The sequence below is a fragment of the Megalops cyprinoides genome, chromosome 7 (assembly GCF_013368585.1).
Source record: "Megalops cyprinoides isolate fMegCyp1 chromosome 7, fMegCyp1.pri, whole genome shotgun sequence".
Classification (NCBI taxonomy): Eukaryota; Metazoa; Chordata; class Actinopteri; order Elopiformes; family Megalopidae; genus Megalops; species Megalops cyprinoides.
This window is the reverse complement of record NC_050589.1, coordinates 13,362,534-13,383,519: the sequence shown is the minus strand read 5'-3', so window position 1 is coordinate 13,383,519 and position 20,986 is coordinate 13,362,534. Positions and strand designations below refer to the sequence as shown.

General features: G+C 42.7%; 1 protein-coding gene across 1 annotated transcript; it reads left to right on the top strand.

Moving 5' to 3' along the window:
- Positions 1 to 9,615: 9,615 nt before the first annotated feature.
- Positions 9,616 to 19,894, top strand: alx3 (ALX homeobox 3). The gene is made up of 4 exons (XM_036534433.1): positions 9,616 to 9,961; positions 17,948 to 18,222; positions 18,748 to 18,876; positions 19,547 to 19,894. The coding sequence occupies exons 1-4, from the start codon at positions 9,616 to 9,618 to the stop codon at positions 19,892 to 19,894; spliced, it is 1,098 nt and encodes a 365-aa protein (XP_036390326.1).
- The last annotated feature ends 1,092 nt before the right edge of the window (positions 19,895 to 20,986 follow it).

Below are 20,986 nucleotides of genomic sequence, written 5' to 3'. Positions count from 1 at the left end.
AGCCATCTGGTACATGAGCTCTGTTCTTCACAGGACTACTGTGTACAGTAGCCTACCTCTTTTTCATGTGTTCAGTTTTAGGCCTGCAGAGAGAGAAACCTCACTCTCCCTCCCTGAGAAGGACTTCGCACAGGGTATGGTTTTTAATAAGCCACTTTTTTTATAACATTTTCCTTTAATTTCGATTTTTAGGCCTACCTCGAGCTCTACACAGTTATGTTCTTACAGCAATTCCCTTGACTGAAATGGAAGGATAGATTATAGAGTGCAGATTTCCCTCCCTTCTCCCTCGCCTTTTTTACGTTGCCGTTTAGGTTGCGTTCCCATAACTGTCTGAGAAAGGTGTGTGTGCATGTGTGTGTGTGTGTGTGTGTGTGTGTGTGTGTGTGTGTGTGTGTGGGTGTGTGTGTGTGTGTGTGTGAATATGTGTAGTGATTGACAGAAATGTCCAGAGTGAATTTTCATTCCGACAAACCGTGAAAGGCTGTGTCTTCCAGTGTTAGAACGATCTGGATTTATACTTGGGAACCGGAGAAATCGCAACCAAACTCGCTGCTTTCGCGCAAGGAGTGTTCTGAAGTGAAGCGCTGCCCTTGTTCCAGCATTCCAGCAATTATTTTAATTTATTTTATTTATCTATTTATTTATGTCTTCAAGGTTTAGTGACCTATATTGCTATACAACACTGTCATCAATAGTCTTACACAATAAAGTGACTCGAATCAAATGGTTATTATATATTCCTAATGTCTTAATCTTTGAAACTGAAGTGTAAAATCTAAAACTGACAGCTTCAGTGGAAATTAGCACTGAAATCCGTTCGTGCGATCCATGAGAAACTAAACTATGCTGGCTGTTGTTACGCCTTTAGCAAAAGGTTTCTTTTTAAATTGACGTTATGAAAGCCCCATATGAATTAAAAACTACAAGAATTTACAGTCGTGCCCGTGTTGTGGCTCCAGGGTCATTAGTGGTCCGGGCGTAAGATCCCAGAACTGAATAAACCATTATAGGCCTATAAAGCTGTGCCGCTTAACCATTTCACAATGTCATGTGGGAGCAAGAGCAATTGATAGAAGTTCTTTGAGACTGTCACCCAATAACGAAGGACAACGAACAGTTCCTGGGGGCTATTCAATTTTCTAATGTTCCTCCAAAAAACGCCAAAAACTTCCGCCTGAGCGAGCTGACGTGCTAAACATAGATGTACCAAATGAATAGAAACGAATTTCGACTAAGGTCAAATTAACGCTTATGTTTTTATTACAGTTGGTGTCTTCTTTGCAAAATGTGAGCGTTTCTGTACTGTGAAATCTTCATGATGGTATTGTTAATTTCTCTGGAGTGATTGCGATTGTTATTGGTATCATTAAAATACCGTTTTAATAGGGTAGCTGATTTTAAACAGTGATCCACCGGAATGGCTAAATTATTATTAAATATATTTATTCAGACACTTGTTTGACATGTATCTAATTATAGATTTTTCAAATTATTATTATAGTATTATTATTAGTATTACTTATCATCATCCTTATGTGCCAGCTAAAATGCCACGAATTTCTGTTCAACAAATCTAAATTTAACTCGTATTTCTTCTTCATTAACTACATAGTTATAGGGTTGGTGACATATCAGTTAGACGTCTTTTTTTAGTCACAAAGCACCAAAGTTACTTTAAAGCTGAAAAACTGGATTCCGATAGTAACGTTAAAATATCGTTGTCTTCATGTTGCTCTGGAAAGCCCAAAACTGAATGAAAGCGAACGAATTTCAGTATAGTCACATATTAAGGGATCCAAGTCTTCATCATGGATATTACGTCGAAACACCGAATGTGTATTCTCTCCTCCAGAATTTCTAGCTCCGATTAAAATTACATAATTATAATATGGTATTATATGGTAATATGTTTTGCAAAACAGCATTTATAATTTCATAGAAATGGTTAGAGTTTTACAACTTGTAAGTTTAACGTACTTTTAAATGATTTTAGTGTTCTTTCTTCACTTGCAGGTGCCAAAGCAACAGTAAACAATAAAAGATTTATTGATACGGTCTAGTGTTGCCTCGCGCGTCTTATTTTACATTGCTTTAAGAAATTGCCCTTTCGTTGCCATCATCAGACACAATAAGTGGGTTAATATTTCACCCTTCGTGATGTCATTCCTCATCTCACTGCTGCAAATAAATGTCCCTTTGTGAGAGTTTGGTATCAGCGTGTGGAACCTCGGATCGCGCTTGAGGGCCTGTACTGTACGGCTGAATTATGTTTCCTGAGTCCTTAGTGGAACGCTTTTGATGTGATGCATTTTTTTCTGACATGCAACAGCCTGGTGATTCAAAACACCATGTCTCTCTGTCACACGCGCTCGCACCCGCACACACACACACACACACACACACACACCATTACCACACTCATCCCCAGAAAAACCTTCTAGTGTTGTTTTAAAGGCTGCTGCTGGGAGTCGTTTGTATGAATTATATCAGTGAGGACAGATGTACCACCTGCACTACAAGGACACAAAAGCAATGATAGAGAGGACCAAGAGTTTCCGCGCAAACATTTTGGGTATGACACAGGGAGTCCTGTAATTCATTTCATTCATTCATTTCATTTGGCTTCACTATTACTTTTCTGATAGAATGGTACTGATGGATTTCTTTTTTATTCTATAAAATGTTTTAAAATGGCTTTTGTAATTTTCTGATAAAGAAATCTTCCTCTTCATTTTTAGGGATTTAAATTAATTAAAAATATATGTTGATGAAAAAATATGAGAATAGAAGATTTACATATTATAGTGTTGTAGACAAGCAAAGGTCATTTCCCCTGCAACCCTTTGCTAATTTATCAAATAGCAGACAAGTAACCTTATTCCTCCCGAGTTATCCTTTGGCACATGGTGTTTAACAACCAACCAAAAACAATCCGAACTGGATATAATCTTCAGTAACTGAAATGTCACCAGTAAAGCAGTGAAGGGAATGCAGATGTGGGTGTCATTACACATGAGACAATCAGCTCGCAACGGAAGGCCGTGTTGGGGTAATAGGGTGAGGGCCAGGCCAGAACATACCCGGCAAGGCAAAGTGGTCAACCAGCCGCTCAGGGTTATGCGGATCTGAGCTGGGTCCGTTGTCGGGTCGGGGTAATGAGAATCCCATGGCCGTGCTTCCGTGTATGCTGGCTCTGCCCTGTGCCCGTCACACAGTCGCGCTTAATTCAATCAGCTCCACCAGGTCACTGGCACGCTCGGCCAGCGGTTCCACATCAACTGGAAACACATTTGGAGCCTGTTTATTTTTAGCACTGATGCACGTCCGTAGCGCTTCCCCCACATGGTTCTGCTAAGATGCCTGTTCCTGGAGACTGCAGGCACCTGAGGTCCTCCAGGCAGCCTTTGATTAGTCATGCCATGGGCAGAGCTCTCCAGAAAGGAAGCAGCCTTGAATTTGATGGAGCAGCTCTGGTCTAGTGCCTTGCTGCACCGGCCGAGTTCCCACACATCTCAGTCTGCTGAATGGAGTTGCTCTGTACTTGATATAATTTGATGCTATATTTTCTAGACACTCCTCTTTTGGGGGGTAGTGGAAAGGAATAATCATCTCCTCAATGTGAGATTATATTCTCTTCTGTGTTCTCCTTATGAGAAAAAGGTTGATTAAATCAGTCTTGCTCGAGATATGTCCTTGTTTCAAAAGACAAAAGTCATGACACACGCACACACAGTTTTGTTAGTAAGGCAGTATGTGCTATTGGAGGCCCACACCAGCCTTCACTAGCTCCATGTTCAGAAGCAGGTTGAGGTGCACCTGGATGGAAGAGGTCAGCCTCTGAACTTTCACCTGCCTCCTCAAAGCATTTCAGCTCGTTCTGGACTGAGCTCACTTCCTAACGGGAGTGCGCCTCTCCAAATAAGCTGCAGACAGCCCCAGCCAGCCATCTTCACCACATCACAGAATAGGGCCACCAGCTCCAGGGCGCATGGCCTGGTGTTAGGGGAGATGGGGTACCAGCTGCAGGCCATAGGCTGGCATCAGGGGAGATCCGGGGCATCTATGCTGCTCAGCAGACGGGTCCAGGAGGGGCTCGACCACCCACTGTGTCACCGCCCCACTTTCACCCCCACTTCCCCAGGAGACAAAAGACAAGGCGAGCAGCGTGTGCCCCCCGACCCCCCCACCAGCCAGAGTGCACCCCAGCAGGACCCGCTTCTGAGGCCTGCTGGGAGGGCCAGCGCTGCTGTGGGGGTCAGAGAGAGGATAGCGCTCCCTCGCATGGAGTCTCGACCCCCCTGTCACAGACCGCCCCTCTCCTGTCTGCTGACCCTGAGGTCGGCAGCTGCCAGTCAAGGCCCCGGCCTGTGTTTGAGCCCCGGGACACAGAGAGGGTCTGTGAGCGTCGCTTTAAAGAGCTGTCTGTCCGGCACGGCCTGGGATCATCACTGCACATTCATGGCAGATAATTAAATTACATCCCTCCCACCCCTGCACCCCACCTCAGGTCTGCTCCCCCCCACAACATTGCCCACATCCTTCCTCAGGTGTGCTTCATGCATTGAAGCTGATGTCCAGCCCCTGCAGGGAACAGGGACACCTCACTGTCCTGATCCCTTTGGTAAGGGCTGCTCACCATGTGTTCTGAATGTCTGGCGGACTGTGATGCGTGATGCAGGGTGAGGGCTCTGGGCTTCTCTGTGGGGGTTTAGGGTCTCTGGGGGTTCCCCTTGCTCATAGCTGGGGGACAGTCTGGGGGCTCTGGCAGGCTGAACTGATTTCCTGAGCAGGGTCACGTGGGGGACAGGATCGAGGGCAGTGATTGGACAGCTGCAGTGGAAGTTGCATCGGCTGCCTGGCTGATTTGGGGGTATGAGGAGGAGTTTTGGCAAATCGTTCATTGGCTTGGCTACTGTCTGTCCGCATCTTTTCCTTTAAAGACTGTATTCCCAAGCTTCACTGTTCCGGTATGTTCCATACGCAGGACAGCTAGACAGCCTTATACAGCACAGTCACTTACCTGTCACTTACACAGCAGGATCGCTTCCCTGTTAAGGGGGACAGTGGGGTCAGTTACCTGTCAATGTGTGACATTGGAGGGGGCTGCCCTCTTAACTGAGTTAATATCTACATCAGTCTGCTTTGGCTGTGCCTTAAAAGCACACATCATTAAAGAGTCACATTTTTGCAATTAGAGTAATGGTGGTAGTACCTGGAGAGGCTGAACAGTGAACCACATACACACACACACACACACACACACACTGCCATTGTACCCACCGTTCATGGGTAGATCTTGGAAAGAACTTGCCATGTGATTTCAAACATATGTGCAAAGAAACGTGTCCGTTATTCCGTTTTACTCTAGACTTGCTCACAACGCCCAGCTATACACCTTTATGCTAGTTTGTCTTTCTTTCGCACCTGCCTCTGCTGAATTTGCGATTGTAAATATTATGCCACTAGAGGGAGTATAACCAAGAAGAAGTTGAATCAAGGCGGTAGGGTCTGAAGAAGAATCTGATTACACTTTTTATAATACGAGTATTTTGCAGTCAGAAAACAGCGAAGTGATTACAGCGTTTTCATTTGACAATACTGTATCCAGACAGATTAGAAAGCATATATACATTATTACATAAATGGATGGTTGTTGTGTCTTTTGGTACTTAGGGACACCATCCTGCAAGATTTTCCAATGCAGACTTTTGTCTTTTCTCGCAGAATACGCCGAATTTACTATTTGAAAGAATATAAAACACGCATCACTTCATTTTTTTTTTACATCCAGGGGAGTGCGTATTAAGTAGTGCCTTCATAGGTATAGCCTCTGATGTACAATGCATAATTCAGAAATAGATTTCAATTGCATTTACATTTACATTTACATTCAGTCACAAAAATAATTTAACAGGTCACAAAAATATATAGTGGTGGAAAATTGCAGTTTGTGAATTATACCCTCTGGACAAATGCCCTGCAGGTTTTGATTTTTTTTTTTTTTTTGACTACAAAAATCCTCTGAATACGGACTTCTAGGTTACATTGGCGTTAGATCCGTGCGTATTTGGCGCGAATATACCCCCCAAACCCCCTCCGGACAGCAAGCGCTTTTACAACAGGTCTCAGAATTAAATGGCACTCGTGTCTTACACAGCTGTAAATGGACCATGTGTTTATACACCTGTCCGTCAGCTCGGCTCCGCGTGGACTCACTAACTGTCAATAAAGTCCTCCAGGTCCATAAGTGCTCTGTGTTTAGAGATGGCTCGTGAAGATTGCAAGAGAAATGTCAATATCAACAGACCTCCGATCTCAAATCTCAGGTTCTCAGGAATTCAACCTTTTCTTTGATATACTGGCGTTGGGTGGTGGTGGTGGGGGGTGGGGGGTGGGGGGAGTGGAGGGTGTACAGGGGGTGTACAGTAATGGTTACATTTCAACCACTACTTTATTTATTATTGTTATGGTTGTGTAGTTGGAATAATAATGAGTTAATTTGCTTATTTCTCACTTTTGATTTCATGAACAGCAGCTCGCGATCTTTTGCCTGCCATTTTACAACATCAGTTTATCTTATTTCTTCTTTTTTATTGTTATCTTCTTTTTCGTATTTATTCCATTCAATTGTTTATCTGTTCTCCCACACCAGATTATCTTGTTTCTTACTTCTGTTGTTATTTCATGTTATTTTTTCATGAACAGCCACATATATAAATTCGTTTTTCTTGTGCGAAGCTCCATCGACTTGTTGCATTGATGCCATTGTCTGTGATCAGGCATATTTCATATATACAGTATAAAATGCAATATGAAAATCTGCAATGAGCAGCTTCACAAAGTAGACATAAAGAACCATCACATGAAATATATTAATTTGAACCTGCAACACTCAATTCTGAAGGGAAAAGGGAATGACGCAACTATGTCAACCACTCCTTCCAGACGAATCCGAAATCAATTCGGAGAGAAGTTCTGAGTCCTCGGCTGTCATGAGCCACGCAGTTTAGTGTTCTGGTGATGCTGGTTGCCGTACAGCACCACGAGCAGATCAGACACGAGATCAGCTTTTTATCGTCTGTCCGCTCAGCTCCTGTTTTACGATTTTGCGGGTTAATCCGGGTACACCGGGTGTCCATAAAGTTTCAATTATTACATTATTAGGTTAGCAATGGATATGAAGATGAAGATAGCATTATTGTGATCCGACAGAGCACAAGCCGAGACACGGCACTGTGAAAAAATGTAAATAAAGTCGTCAACCATATTATTTTTGTTATTAATTGGACAAGACAACAACCAATAACACCTTCAGGAACAGGTTGCTTTCCTTGTATTCGTCTTCTTCCTCTTACTGTTGATGTTGTAATTGTTAACGCCTTGTGGCAAAGGCAAATTGCCAGGATAATTATTTTGTGCTTTTTAAGTCCAGTATCGTCGTGTGGAATCGGTAACCTTCCAACTGTTATACCACTGATCACTCTGTGATTCCAAACGCACGCATAGTGAAAGGTATTGATTCGGTTTGCGAAAACATATTACTCCCAAATGAAGCTGATATGGTGCTCCTCTCCTTCAAGGAATCTCTGGAAACAAATTGAGAGTAACAAATTGAATTAAGACTAATAAAAAAACAACAAACAAACAAAGATCTCTGCCCATCCGTCGCCACTCTAACACAAATCCCTTTGGTTTGCGATTACGAGACTGAAAGTGATTGGATGATTGTGTATTATATATTTGATATTTGTTTCAAATAGATAATACAATGACACAGAAATGCATCGTTCTCAAAATATTTGCATCAACAAAGGATTAAAGCATTAAATCAGAAACGTTTCTTTCCCATATTTGGTTTCAACACGGTGCTATTCCAAAAACTGTTTGTTCGACGTAGCCTAAATGTTTTGTAAGTGTTTTGTAAGTCGTATAAATTTAAAGGAAAATATAGGCTATGTTCAAATATATAAAAATCATAAAATTCCGCTCTGGACCCAAGTAATCAGACAACTCTGATTTAACCGGCCGATAATGACAGTGGTGAGCGAGAGACTGTAAATCGCTCGAACCAGCGGAAATACTTTGCCCTGTTAGCACGCACCACATAATGCATCTTTGTCTAATGATTTAGTCACTTTAAAACAATTTAAACTGTGTGAAAGCTTGCCGATCTGGAGAGAGGCAATTCAGAACCAAGCATGAAATGTGCGCCTCGGTAATCTCTCATTGAACATTTAATTTCGAAAATTCTTGCTTTGATTTGTCGTTGAAAATGATATGATGTAAGTATTCACTGCGAATGAGCTTCTTAACGAGCTGTATAGCGAATACATAAAACAGAACCCTTCCGCGTCTGAACCTACGATGTATATAAGGCTGTGTGCATCTCCGTTTTAAAAATAGCTCATTATTCGAATAAGTATTTTTTTCTTAATGTATATAATAATAATAATAATAATAATAATAATGAGAACAGAATATGAATGTTAATTCATAATGATGCACATATGTTCTTACTAAAGTTTTTGCGCACGTTTTCTCAGCATCGATTGAAGTTAAATAAATAAATATTTCCTTCTTTTTAAAACTGCTGCACTACAACCAGTAACTTTTTCGGTTATCTTTTGTATGATCATTAAATACTAAATACGATAAATAGGCCTATATAATGATACACGGAGCGGAATCTGTCACCTAATAATAGAGAACAGTATCATTTCTGTTATTTCCGATTGACATCAGCATAATCGACCTCTGTTATTAATGCATGTTCGCCGTTGTTGTTTAAAGATCTGATTTATTTTGTTGCCATTTTTTGTAACTGGTCTTACGCAGTTTACTCCTTCCTTCCCATGAAACTGTTGAAGAGTTGACTGATAAGAAACTCAATCTCGGCGGATTTTTTTTTTTTTAAATCAAACTGAAAATCCATAACTGATAATTCTGCAAAACCCCCTACTCTCTGTAAGAAAGGTGTAAGAGCGATGTGAAGCTGGCACAAAACCACTCTATGTATAACCATGTTTGGTTATCAGTCGAAGTGTGCTTTTGGGCAGTTGTATTTTTCAGTTGATTTAATCGGTTATTGCACTGCCGCACTCTCTCTGCCCCAAGTGAGTATAATCTCACACTAATACCATGTAGTTAACCCCTGCCTCTGGAATGACCATTTTGCTGTCTCTTTGCGAGCTGAGTAAGGCGTGAAAAAACTACGGGCAACTGAACTGCAGCTGATGCTGCTGGTGGACGGTACGTGTCTGTGAAAGTCTGTTTGCATGACCTGTGTTCACCAGTTTAGACATACCTGGGTTTGTTTTGCCTTAATGTCACCCCCGTCTCCTGTTTATAAAATCTTTGTTTTAGAAACTAAAGCAGGGTGGAATTAAATGGTTAATTGGAGTGACAGGAACCACACGTGATTGAATTCTTAGTGGATTAAATCAGACTGCGCCGCCTCGTCCACCCTCCACCCCGTTTCACGGGGTCTTTGTTTCTAATCTGCTAAATCCCACCCATCCGAAATGGAGACGTTCAGAAAATCACCTCCTCTCTCACACAGTCAACGGTTTCATTCCAAATAGACGTTCAAAATTTTGTGCGCCGGACAGGGCGATGGAGACGGAAAGTTGTTTGTCTTTCTGTTCCCAGCCAAACAGGACAACTCCAGGTAACTCCCCCAGTCTGGAGCACAGCTCCGGCTCTTTCCATCCCAACGAAGAGCTGCAGCAGTCCCCGCACCACTCTCATCCGCACCGCCTAGGTCTGCGGGCCGATTTCTACCGCCCCGCCAGCGGGGGGAGCTTCGCAGACGGTCCGGGGGACTTTACGCACAGCGTCGCCACACCGAACCCCAGCTCCTCGCCTCTGAAACTCCACAGCAAATATTTGGAAAATATTAACCAAGGCCAAAAGAGTTTATCAACAAGCGTGAAAGCGTTTTATGAGAACAGCCCAGAGGGTAAGAAATCTTTTTAAACCAAAGCAAATATGTCTCTCAGTGCGGTAACAACAACAGCAACAACAGCAATAATAATAATAATAATAATAATAATAATAATAATAATAATGGGTATATGTTGCGTTTGATGGTGTTAATGGGCTACTACTAATACTAGTGTTAATATTTTCATTATCATTTTTTTTCGCCACTATCGTTACTGACAGACATAGGAGCCATCATTACGTTTGGTCTCTACAGTTTTCAAGACTCTATGGCAAGTCTGAAGATAATGGGATGGGAACGGGGGAGCTTTGCGTTCATCTGTTATAGCTGTTATTGTTTTTTATTGTTATTGTACTGTATAGCTGTTATTTTATTGTTCGTGGATCGTGTTTTGCGCACTTCCTTTAAAACTAATTCTACCTCTTCCACATGGCAAAGGATACCTACTGTTTCATACAGCAGTGAGATTCTTAGAAACCTTATTTCGTTACGTTTAAATGCTGAGGCAGTCATTCTGTCCATACTATATATTACAGACTATATCAAAATATAACTGCCGTGTTGAGTTTAGCCCCTTGTTGAGGGATTACTAAAAGGTGCAGGCAAAATATTGCTCGGGTTTATTTTTGCAGTACTAAAATTAGTATTGTTGTGAATGTCATCTTTTTTATTAAATATTTATTATTCAATTATTCGAAGCTGAAATACCTAGAATCGAATAAACATCTAATTTCAATCCAAAAATCGTTTTTATCCCGTAACTATTTGTGTAAGAGGGGATCTTAATTTTGTTTTAAATGAGCACTGTAGGTAAGAAAATTACCATGTGGATTGGTTTAAATAAAAAATTTAATGCTAAGCAACTTAAAGGTCTGCGTTGATAAACTGTAGGCCTATACAACCTAATGTTGGATGCAGTTTGGAAGAAAAAATATCACAAAGTTATAATCTGTAATATTATTGCCAGACTTGTCTGTTTCAAAGCAGCTGCATGTTTTTGAGACGTTATTGAACTGATATCTAAAAAAATATATAAATGATAATACTGTGAATACATTTTCTATTCAAATTATTATTATTATTATTGTGTAGTTGTCGTTCAGAATGTACCAGAACAGTCACAGGATTAAATCCAGAAGGATTATTTATCAGTAATAAATCTTTACTGCAGTTTGTGGGCGTTTAATACAGGTAGACACTCTTTGTTTGTTCGCACTGTCTAAATGATAACAGAGCTATAGGGCATTGTGATAATTTTCCCGTTTTTGTTAAAATACTTTTGAAATTTATCAGAGTATTAGCATGTCTTCAGCAATTATTTCTCATGCCATTCGTACATGCATCTGAATACTTTTTTATTCGGCTACAGTACTGCCAGCTCTAAGCAGGACAGTCTCTGAAGAAAGCAACATTAGGTCTACAGTCTATGAGACCCGAAACAAAAACACCGGAGTGTCGGACATACGATCAAACTACTCAGTTAGTTAATGTCGATGGCATCCAGGGGGTAACGATAAAAACGTCAGTTACGTTTATCTGCGCGCCGACACCGCAATCACAATTAGTTTTGATGTAAAGTGGAGCAGGGCAAAGGTCATTTTATTAACTTGCCCTGTCATGACACAGTGACCATACATTTTGAAAGTATCCTGATGCACGGTATAACAACCATCAGCTACAGATTTTATTTACTAAGTAATTAAACATGTTCGGTTAATAAGAACAAAGTGCCTAAACCTTTTTTTTGCGTGAGGGCAAAGTTGAGCTGTTCGAGACCTGTTGGTTGTCAGTCTGAGACTGAAGAAATAATTGCACATTTAGTTATAGGCTACAACTGCACATGATCAGTGGGTAAGTGGCTTTCTCAATTTGCAATTTACGCTCTTAATATACTAATATACCGTTTTGATTAGGTCGGTACTAATCGAAATACTTACTGAAATAATTGAACATGCTAGCACAATTGACACAATTATTTTTAAAGTGTATTTAAAACAAACATGCACGCGAAAGGAAATGCGTTTTTTCTAGGTTCAGAGATGCCATAAATATATTTTGGAATTGTGATTGTCTGTAAATGCGTTTATAAATGTTTGCAGAGGCGAGAGGCACAAATGCTCTTTATAATGTCATCTTCCTTTTAATTAACTTCGTTGGAAGTTTTTTTTATATTTGATGTTCAAGAAAAGGTAGAAAACTGCAGTTAGCCGCATGGCGTCGGTGATCAGCAGTTCAGAGGCTATTAAATCTTCCCACTTTTTTACGGATTTCAAATATTTGTTTCGTACGCAACGCTATGATTTCCTTGATCATAGACGCTGGTGACAATGATTGGAGGATGGAAAATCTTTGTCATTTATAGTATGGAAATATCAATTATACAACATGAATAGTTTTTGTACATATTGAATTTTAACGTATGCGCCTTTCTCACAAGAATTATTATTATTATTATTAGTAGTAGTAGTAGTAGTAGAATTATTTGTGGCATTAGTCATTTTTATCATTATTATTAATTTTTTAGAAGAAGAAGAAGACGACGATTATTACATACTTAAATTCGATGCTGCGAAAAACCCAAAAATAAACAAACAGCCACGACAGAGGCCGCTTCCTGTTACTATATAAGAAACATAGCGCACACTGCTTCGAAATAGACTAAACTGCCTCAACCAAAACGATGTAAGCCTGTTTATGCGCAATTTAAACATTTTGAAGTTACAAAAATAATCCGTAGTTCGAACAGGGTTTATTCACGCTCTGGCAACACCCACCCAGTAATGAGTTATGTGGCCTATAATTTTAACAATTGGTGAATTGAATGACCTGGTTTCTGTTAAAACTAGATTATCGTAATCGAGTGTATACAGTACATTGTGCGCGATGTGTATTATTAGTATATTTTATGAATTTTATATTCACGTGTCAGTGCGCTAACTAGCCTACTAACCAAACGAGACGATTAGAGCATCTTGAATGGACGATGGGTCCTTTTCTTTCATCAAATTTTCAATTCAGCATTTAATTTGTTTAAGCAACATGAGTGCATTTATGGATCTAACCTCGGCGGAAGACTTCATGGTGTTAATGGCCAAAGAGAATATGCAAAAATCCTTTTCATGTTACAGCCAAGAAAAGCGCATGAAACGCTGTTTGCTAAGACACATGTGTCTCAAGGCAGGGTGTAGCCTACAGTCTTCATAGCTGCAGGTCATCATCACTGAAACCATGACAACCTGGTTATACAGACTTTGGTGCCTTTCTTGGTGACTGAATTTAAAGCGAGATTGGTATGCTTAAATCTCATATCTGATAAGATGGATGCCTCAGTGTGTGTGCACTGTGCGTGCGTGTGTGTCTGTGTATGTGTGTGTGTGCATGGGCTGTGTGTTTGAGTGTGTACAGTGAGTGTGTTCTTTTTGTGATTGAACCATGGGCCAGTTCCATGTGGCTGCCTTTTCTTACATTAGGCATGGTGGCATGTAATTATCTCCTTAATAACACAGACATGGTAGATCTCTCACAGTTATTGCATCTTTCTTGTACATGTTTTCTTTATTTAAGGACTTCATTCCTGCCATGAGAGCGCTGTTAGGAAGGCGTTGTTACAGTAAGTCACACGGTTGAGGTGTTATGCTGTCCTCCGTGTAATGCAGTGGATAAGGACTTTAACACGGCCACACTGAAAAACTGCTCCCGGAGACATCCCTCCATAAAACGGGTCACAAAACATAGGGTTTTCTGAGGGGTGTCCCCTCTTGCTGAACCCTAAACATATATAAATAGAGATTTCATTACACAGACTGGGCTCAGGAGGTGTGCCTTCATTTAGCCCCCTTAAAAAGAGAGGAAAGGTCAGTTGGAGTGCAGAACTGCCCCCCTTTCTAGCGTGATCCTGCCCCTGTCTGCTCTGTCTGCTCTGACATGGCCCCCATGTGTAGTGCCGCCATACCCCCTCAGGTCACACTCCCACTCTCCTGTCAGGCACAGCGCGGGCCAGCTCAGAGCCTGTTTGAGGGCCCCCAGTGCCCAGGCTGGAGCAGCAGAGTGTATGTGACTCCCTGGAGCTGCCGTGCTCCGGCGGGCCAGGCTTTTCACACCATTACCTCTCACCAAGACTGCTAATGGCACCGAGGCACTTGTCCATTAGGCGGATGCTCAGTATCTCCTGTGGTCCACAGGCTGGATGCAAATGCACCACCTTTGGCAGAAAAGCCTTTTTAGTTTATTGTGTCTGTTTATCTTTGCCTAAAATTCATATCATGAATTAATTTAGGGATGAAGATCTTCTCGCCGATTTCCATTGTCTCTGTGGAAAAAAAACATCCCCTAAATGTATCAGCCTAGAGAGTGTGTGATCGATCGGTCACTGCTGATGGAGGAAAGTGGTGTCTGCAAGGGGAAGAGAGAGAGCTGTATAAATCATGAGATGAAGAAGAGGCATCTGCTTTAAACTGCTGAAAACATTTTAAGTTGGGTGCATGACAGTGTAAGTTCGTTTGGGAAAGCTATTTAATGGCACTGATGCATTCAAAGCTTGGCCCCAGCGCTGCTCACTTCCACACACAGTCCCTGTGTGACGATCCTCAGCATCCTGGCACAGGGCGAACGCAGCGCAGGTCGGATTGGTGAGATGATGTCAGCTCATTCGAATAACACAGCAGAAGCATACTGTACTTGGTCTAATTACACCTAGTCTGAGTTTACATGCATTTCCAATTACTCTGGGGAGAGAGAGAACCGAGGTTGAGCATCTGGGGCAATACGTATCCTCATACACATGTTTGCCTCAGTATTTTTAGTCATTGAAAACTAAGGAGCTCTTTCAGCTTGAACTGTCTCACAAGGTCGCATCCAAATAGACATTAGAGATAATTAGAAGTGCTGAGAAGGTCCCTCTGTTGGTGTTTTAATCAGATTAGCAGGAAGTTTTCAGCTTGGCCTCTCCGTGATCCTTCTGACAGCATGGTTAGAATGTGAGGTGGATGGGGCCCCAGTAGACCTGGGGCCCAGCTGAACCCCGTTATTACTGGGGAGCACTTACACTTGCACCTACATTAATTTACAAGCTCAACACCTGCTCTGATATGGATTGTGGTAGAACTACCTATCAACACCGCACATCAAGGTAGTGCATGTTTTTTTTCTATTTAAAACTTAATTTTCTTTGCCATGAAAACTAAAATGATTTCATGTAGTGTGCACAAAAGCAGAGCTACACACGAGCGGTAGAGTCCAAAAGGGCATACTTGTTAGCCATTCTGAACATGGTAAGCAGGCTGTCTCCAACTCACCTGACTCATAGGCCACTGCAGCACTGATCCTGGGTGGGTGGTGATCACTGTGCTCAGTTTTTCCCAATGGAAACGTGCGTTTGTGCTAATATATATATGTGAAATTACATTTTTTCATCATTTTTCCCCAACATAATTTTGCCGTAACTGAGCCTCTATAGAACATACGGTGGACTCTGATGGACAGAGTTAACTTACAGAAACACTTTTACACTTCTGCCCTTCTAGAAAAAACTTTCAGCTCAGCCATATCTGTAGAAAGAAATTACAGCAGATACTTAAGTGATGTCAAACACAGATTAGTGTTCAGTTCAGATGCACAGTGTTTAGGTGGCCTGATATGTATTCATTGCTTACTTGGATGCTGTGGGTCACACATTCTATAGATTCTATAGCTCCACCCACCTTACATCAGACCAAGAAACGGAATGTCAATGGGCAGAAAACAGCATGTTTGCACCATTAATGGATGTATCTAGCAGCGCAGTCCTGAGGAGTTCCCTCTGAGAGAGAATCTGAGAGAACACAATTTCCTCTTGTTTTATGCTTCTATTAACTTTCCATGGAAGTCTGGATGGTCCAACATGCCACTGGTACCCCACAAGTCCCTCACGATTCTGATTGGCTCAGGGATGCCTGATGGGTCTAGAGTCAAAATGGCTCCTATCACCTCCTGTTCATGTCCAAATAACCTATTAGAGCAAACATTAGGTAAGCATTAGGTACTAATTATTAATGTAATTACTAAACTATTGCATTACATAACATTTCCTTAGTAGACCATTTTAACAGAAACAGCTTTTTGCTTTCCTCTTCAGCTCCTGCTTTTGCCAGGTCATTCGCATAAGTTGGAGCTTGCGCAGCAGTGGGTGCGAGAGTAGGTGATGGGCCACATGTGCAGTGCTGAAATTTCCCAGCTGGATGAGCCGGTTCACTCTCATCACTATTTCGCGGCCGAGCTCCAGCACCCAGGGACAACATGGGAAAGCGGGCTCCTCTTGAACCCCACTTCCTCCTGCAGATCTGGCACACATCTCCCGAGCACAGCGAGGCCTGCCTGGCTGTATCCTGCCAGTCGTTCAGCTCGTTAGACTGGCCCTGGCCATGCATTTACCCAGCCATCTGCACTGTATCATCTCCACACGTTTGGACATTCTCCCTGAAAAATCCCTCCAAACACTTACATCATGTGTGTAGCCAATTACCATGCTTTTACCATGCTGCAGATCACTACATTTAAAGTAAATTAAATTTAGTTATATTAAGGTGAAAGAATTGCTACATAAGTTGAGTTCTGTTATTGAAATTTGTCAACTATTATTACTTTCATATACATAACTATATGCATATGTGTTAGAATATGGCATGATATTATGATGTTTTACAGTACTGTACAATACACAGAACATTTATACATAAAATTACATATACTGTATAACAGTAGCAACAGATGATGTATTTTGAAGATTGATGCATGTTATGTGTCAAAAATGTATTTCCTACTTTTGATTTACACTTTCACGTGAATAACCATTATTAGTAAAGATAGGACAGGTATTAATAACATCACTGTAATATTACTGTGTCATGGTAACAGCTGTGCTGCAGTCCAGGTCTGGTCTATGGGGACAGAAATGTCTGCAGAATTTTTATCTGCTTGATTAACTGTACAAAATCTGCAAATGAGCTGACAGGGTTGATGAAGTGTTGGAGGTGCACAGAGGGTTGGGGGGCAAGCTGGTTTACAACCCCTCAGGACCTCAGAATTTACAGCTGATGGTGCATTCAGCTGAATGGAGGGTTACTTCATTAGGGCAAAGCACATTTAGTGAATCTCTGTGATTAAAAGTTTGAAACCTGAATCGAAAATATGAAATGGACGGTTATTTCAGAGGAGACACCTTCTGCACATGCCCACTGTGGCCACTCTGCTGTTTTGTCTTAAACCTCTGCACTTCTCTTATATATATACACACACACACACACACACACAATCTCTTTCGGTTGATAGCATAACCTTTTTATTCCGTTTGAATCCATCAGATTATGTAAGAATTGGCTAAGATTTTGAAATCTGGGTCTCTATGCAACTAGGTGCAACTGGACGTCACTGGACACACAGTGCTTCTCAAAAGTATTATTTTTAAAAATTCTGCAATATATGAAAAATTAAAGAAATCTGGTTTCAGTCCAATCATTTCTGGGACAGCAGGAACACTGACTGATTTAAAGCAACTGACTAACAGCTTGTGATTCTGCAGTGGAGTTTGAGGATGCATTTAAGATTCTGACAGTATAGTGGAGTTTTACATTCTGCTGTAATGCTCAATCTGAGCCCATCCTGTTTAGAAACAAGGAAGAGGTATATCTCTGAGCATCCCTGCAGGCAGAATTACAGCATTGGATGGCAAGTATACTGTGGGCTTTAGTTTTCAGTCTTTTAGATTAATTGTACTGTTATTCTGTTGGTCAATCAACTGATCAAACATCTGTCAATGTACAGACCATAATGTGTGGCAATGGCTGTTGGAGCTCAAAGCTTAAAGTAAAATGCTAAACCGGATAGAAGATCTTGCAGCTGAGCAACCAGCATCATTCACAATAACTACAAGGATATCTGCAAAACACAAAGGTGAAGTGAGGAGGAGTGTTCCTCCCGAGGTCTTCCACATCCCTAACTCCCTCTCCCTGTGTCTGCCCCTTCCAGTGGGGGAGAAGGCCATGTCCAAGCCACTGGGCTTCCCATCCCTGGGCTCGGAGTGTTGTGCCAAGCTCAAGGACTCGCACCCCGGGCTGCCGGGCGACTCCATCGCCGACTCCATCGACCTGTCGGGAAAGAACAAGAAGCGCCGCAACCGCACCACCTTCAGCACCTTCCAGCTGGAGGAGCTGGAGAAGGTGTTCCAGAAGACGCACTACCCCGACGTCTACGCCCGCGAGCAGCTGGCCCTGCGCACCGAGCTGACGGAGGCCCGCGTGCAGGTGAGCACACAGTCTGCCCCGCCCGGGCCCCACACACATCAAACCTACAGACCCCGCCCAAACCACACTCCCAGACCCCGCTCACAGACTCATCAAGCATCAATCCTACACACCCACACCTACTCGCCACCCATAGACCAACCATCTCACACCTCCTCCTGCCCAAAGACCCCATCTGTACTACGCCCATGTCCAGCCCATGCTACACTCATGGACCACGCCCATGAACCCCTCCCAAAACACACACACATCCACACTCTGCAAGTATATGGTGGGGTTTCATCTGGAGGGAGAATGTTCCTGCACTCTGCTGTAGATGGTGAGATGGACCGTTATTTTACCCCTGTATTTTATGAGTCCATCTTTGTTGAAGGAGTACATGGGAGTACATTACAGTAAATGGCTTCCGCTAGTGTGTGATACTATTGCATTGATGAGTCAGACCTCCCTGTTTAAGAGGACTGAGGCTCTGCATGTTCATGTGGCTGGGACTGAAATCTCACTCTGCCTCGCTCTGATCCGCAGGTGTGGTTCCAAAACCGGCGTGCAAAGTGGCGGAAACGAGAGCGTTACGGGAAGATACAGGAGGTGCGCAACCACATCGCTGCCACATATGAGCTCTCCATCCTGCCGCGCCCCGACACGTACCCTCAGGTACCCCAACACCCTCACCTTTCCAAAACACCCATACCGACACACAGCCCCCACACTTACACGACACCCCCAGAGACACTCAACCCCCACCCTTACAAAACAACATCCCATTTAAACCTCAGAATCCAGAGGTTCAAACTATTTCAAATGTCAGTCTTACAATGATGCGGTTACATTACACCAGAGTGTCGGAGGAGTAGGAGCATGCAGTAAGGTTTTATGAGGCCACTGCAGACGTTTCTTGGTTAAGAAAAGCCCATCTGTCGATTAAATGACCCAACATCATTGTCCAGTGTAACCTTAATTTACCTCTTTATGCAGGATTTTGATCACTAGTGGTGTGGGTACATGTTAGGTTCAGTAAAAGGTGGTCACCCCTGATATGGTGCAAACATGATCTCGAAACTTGGGCTATATTAGCTGAAAATGGGAAGTTCTTGTATCCCTGTGCCATCTCATCATACTGAGTCCAGCCATGTAAATACCCTGGTAAAATATACAACAGTTACATTCCACCTGCAAATAGAGCCCATAACCTATACCTCTGGTCACAAGTGTAGTGCTTCTCTTTTCTATATTTAAACAACCTTATTATTCAGATTACCTTCTAAAGTGTCCACTATCTGTCTCCCCCTGTGAAACCCCCATACTTGTACCCCCAATATTTCAGATGCAGAGCGGCCTATGGCCTGGCACCAGCTCAGGGGGCAGTGGGGGGCCAGGTGGGGGCGGAGTCCTGGGTGCTGATGGTGTGACTGCCCCCTGCATGGGCCCCTACTCCCATTCCCATGGAAACCTGCCGGGCTTTGTGGGTATGCCGACATCCCCCAGCCACCCTCACCCCCACCCTCATCCCCACCCGGGTATCAACGGCCTGTACTCCCTGCATAGCTTTCCTGCAGGCCTGGCTGCCCACACCTTCGAACCTGCAGCCGAATCTGACTACAAGTCTTCAGGTCTGGTAGCCCTCCGCATGAAAGCAAAGGAGCCCGGCAGCCTCCTCTCCTGGCCGACATGACCGTGGTGACCACACCCTGCCCGGCCCTACCTGACTGAGCCTCTCTGAACCAGCGAACATGTGCACCTCCACTCACACACACCAAGCAAACTCCTCAAGCCCAAAACATCTTACGCTTCCTGACATGGAGTAGCTGTCCCAGAGAGAGGAGGAAATGGGGAAGAAATAGAGAAGGACAGAGAGGGGGTGGGCAGAGAAAAGCAGGTGTGGAGATCCCATCAAAGGTTTTTTGTTTCGTATTGCACACAGCTCCACCCAGTTTTGCCACCTATACCCATATTAGCCTACCCTCAGTCTTCTCTCTCTGTGAACCACCTGGAACCCAGACTGCTACAGTAAGTGCTCCATATAAAAAAGACTTTGGCCACTTTTATGCACAGAACTGAACTGGACCTGCTGGATCCTAGGAGACTGTGGGGCTGCCTCTCTCATACACTGTATGCTTCATGTTTATCCTGTCAACATCACTTCTAATCAGAAACATGAACCTTGTAGTTTCTGACATGGAACTTTTTCCTCCTGTTCAGTTGGGATGATTCCTGCGAGGACATTCACACTACGAACATGTTCAAACAAAATAACACGAATGTGTTAATATTTAAAGAAATGTGTCAATTTGTGATTGTTATACACAAATTTTTGCTGTGTGTGAAGTTTATTGAGGATGACAAAAAACAAATTCTTTGATCTCTCGACACTTGCCAGTAAAAATACAGTTCTGGTTAAAGAAAACATTTGTGGCTGTGTATAGCAGATCTTTGTCTGCTAGGATTTGTGTAGCTCTCAGAGGTGAAAGCGTTGACAAAAGGTAACACTTGACTCAGTGAGGAATTCAGACTCTCTTTTAACACATGTACCTCCACTGTCTTAACTCACCCAAGGTCCCCTCCACATGGAGCTGTGGTGCTGTGTGTGTCCCCAGGGACAGATGGGGCACATGGAGTACCCTTCCTGTCTACAGCTGAGACGCACACATCCACAGCTGACTGCCTGTGTGTGCTGTTAGTACACTTGCAAAGCAGAAGCCCAGAGCATTCACGTACTAGGTCTACTGGGGTTCTGCACTGATGTTACTGAAACATACAAGGTATT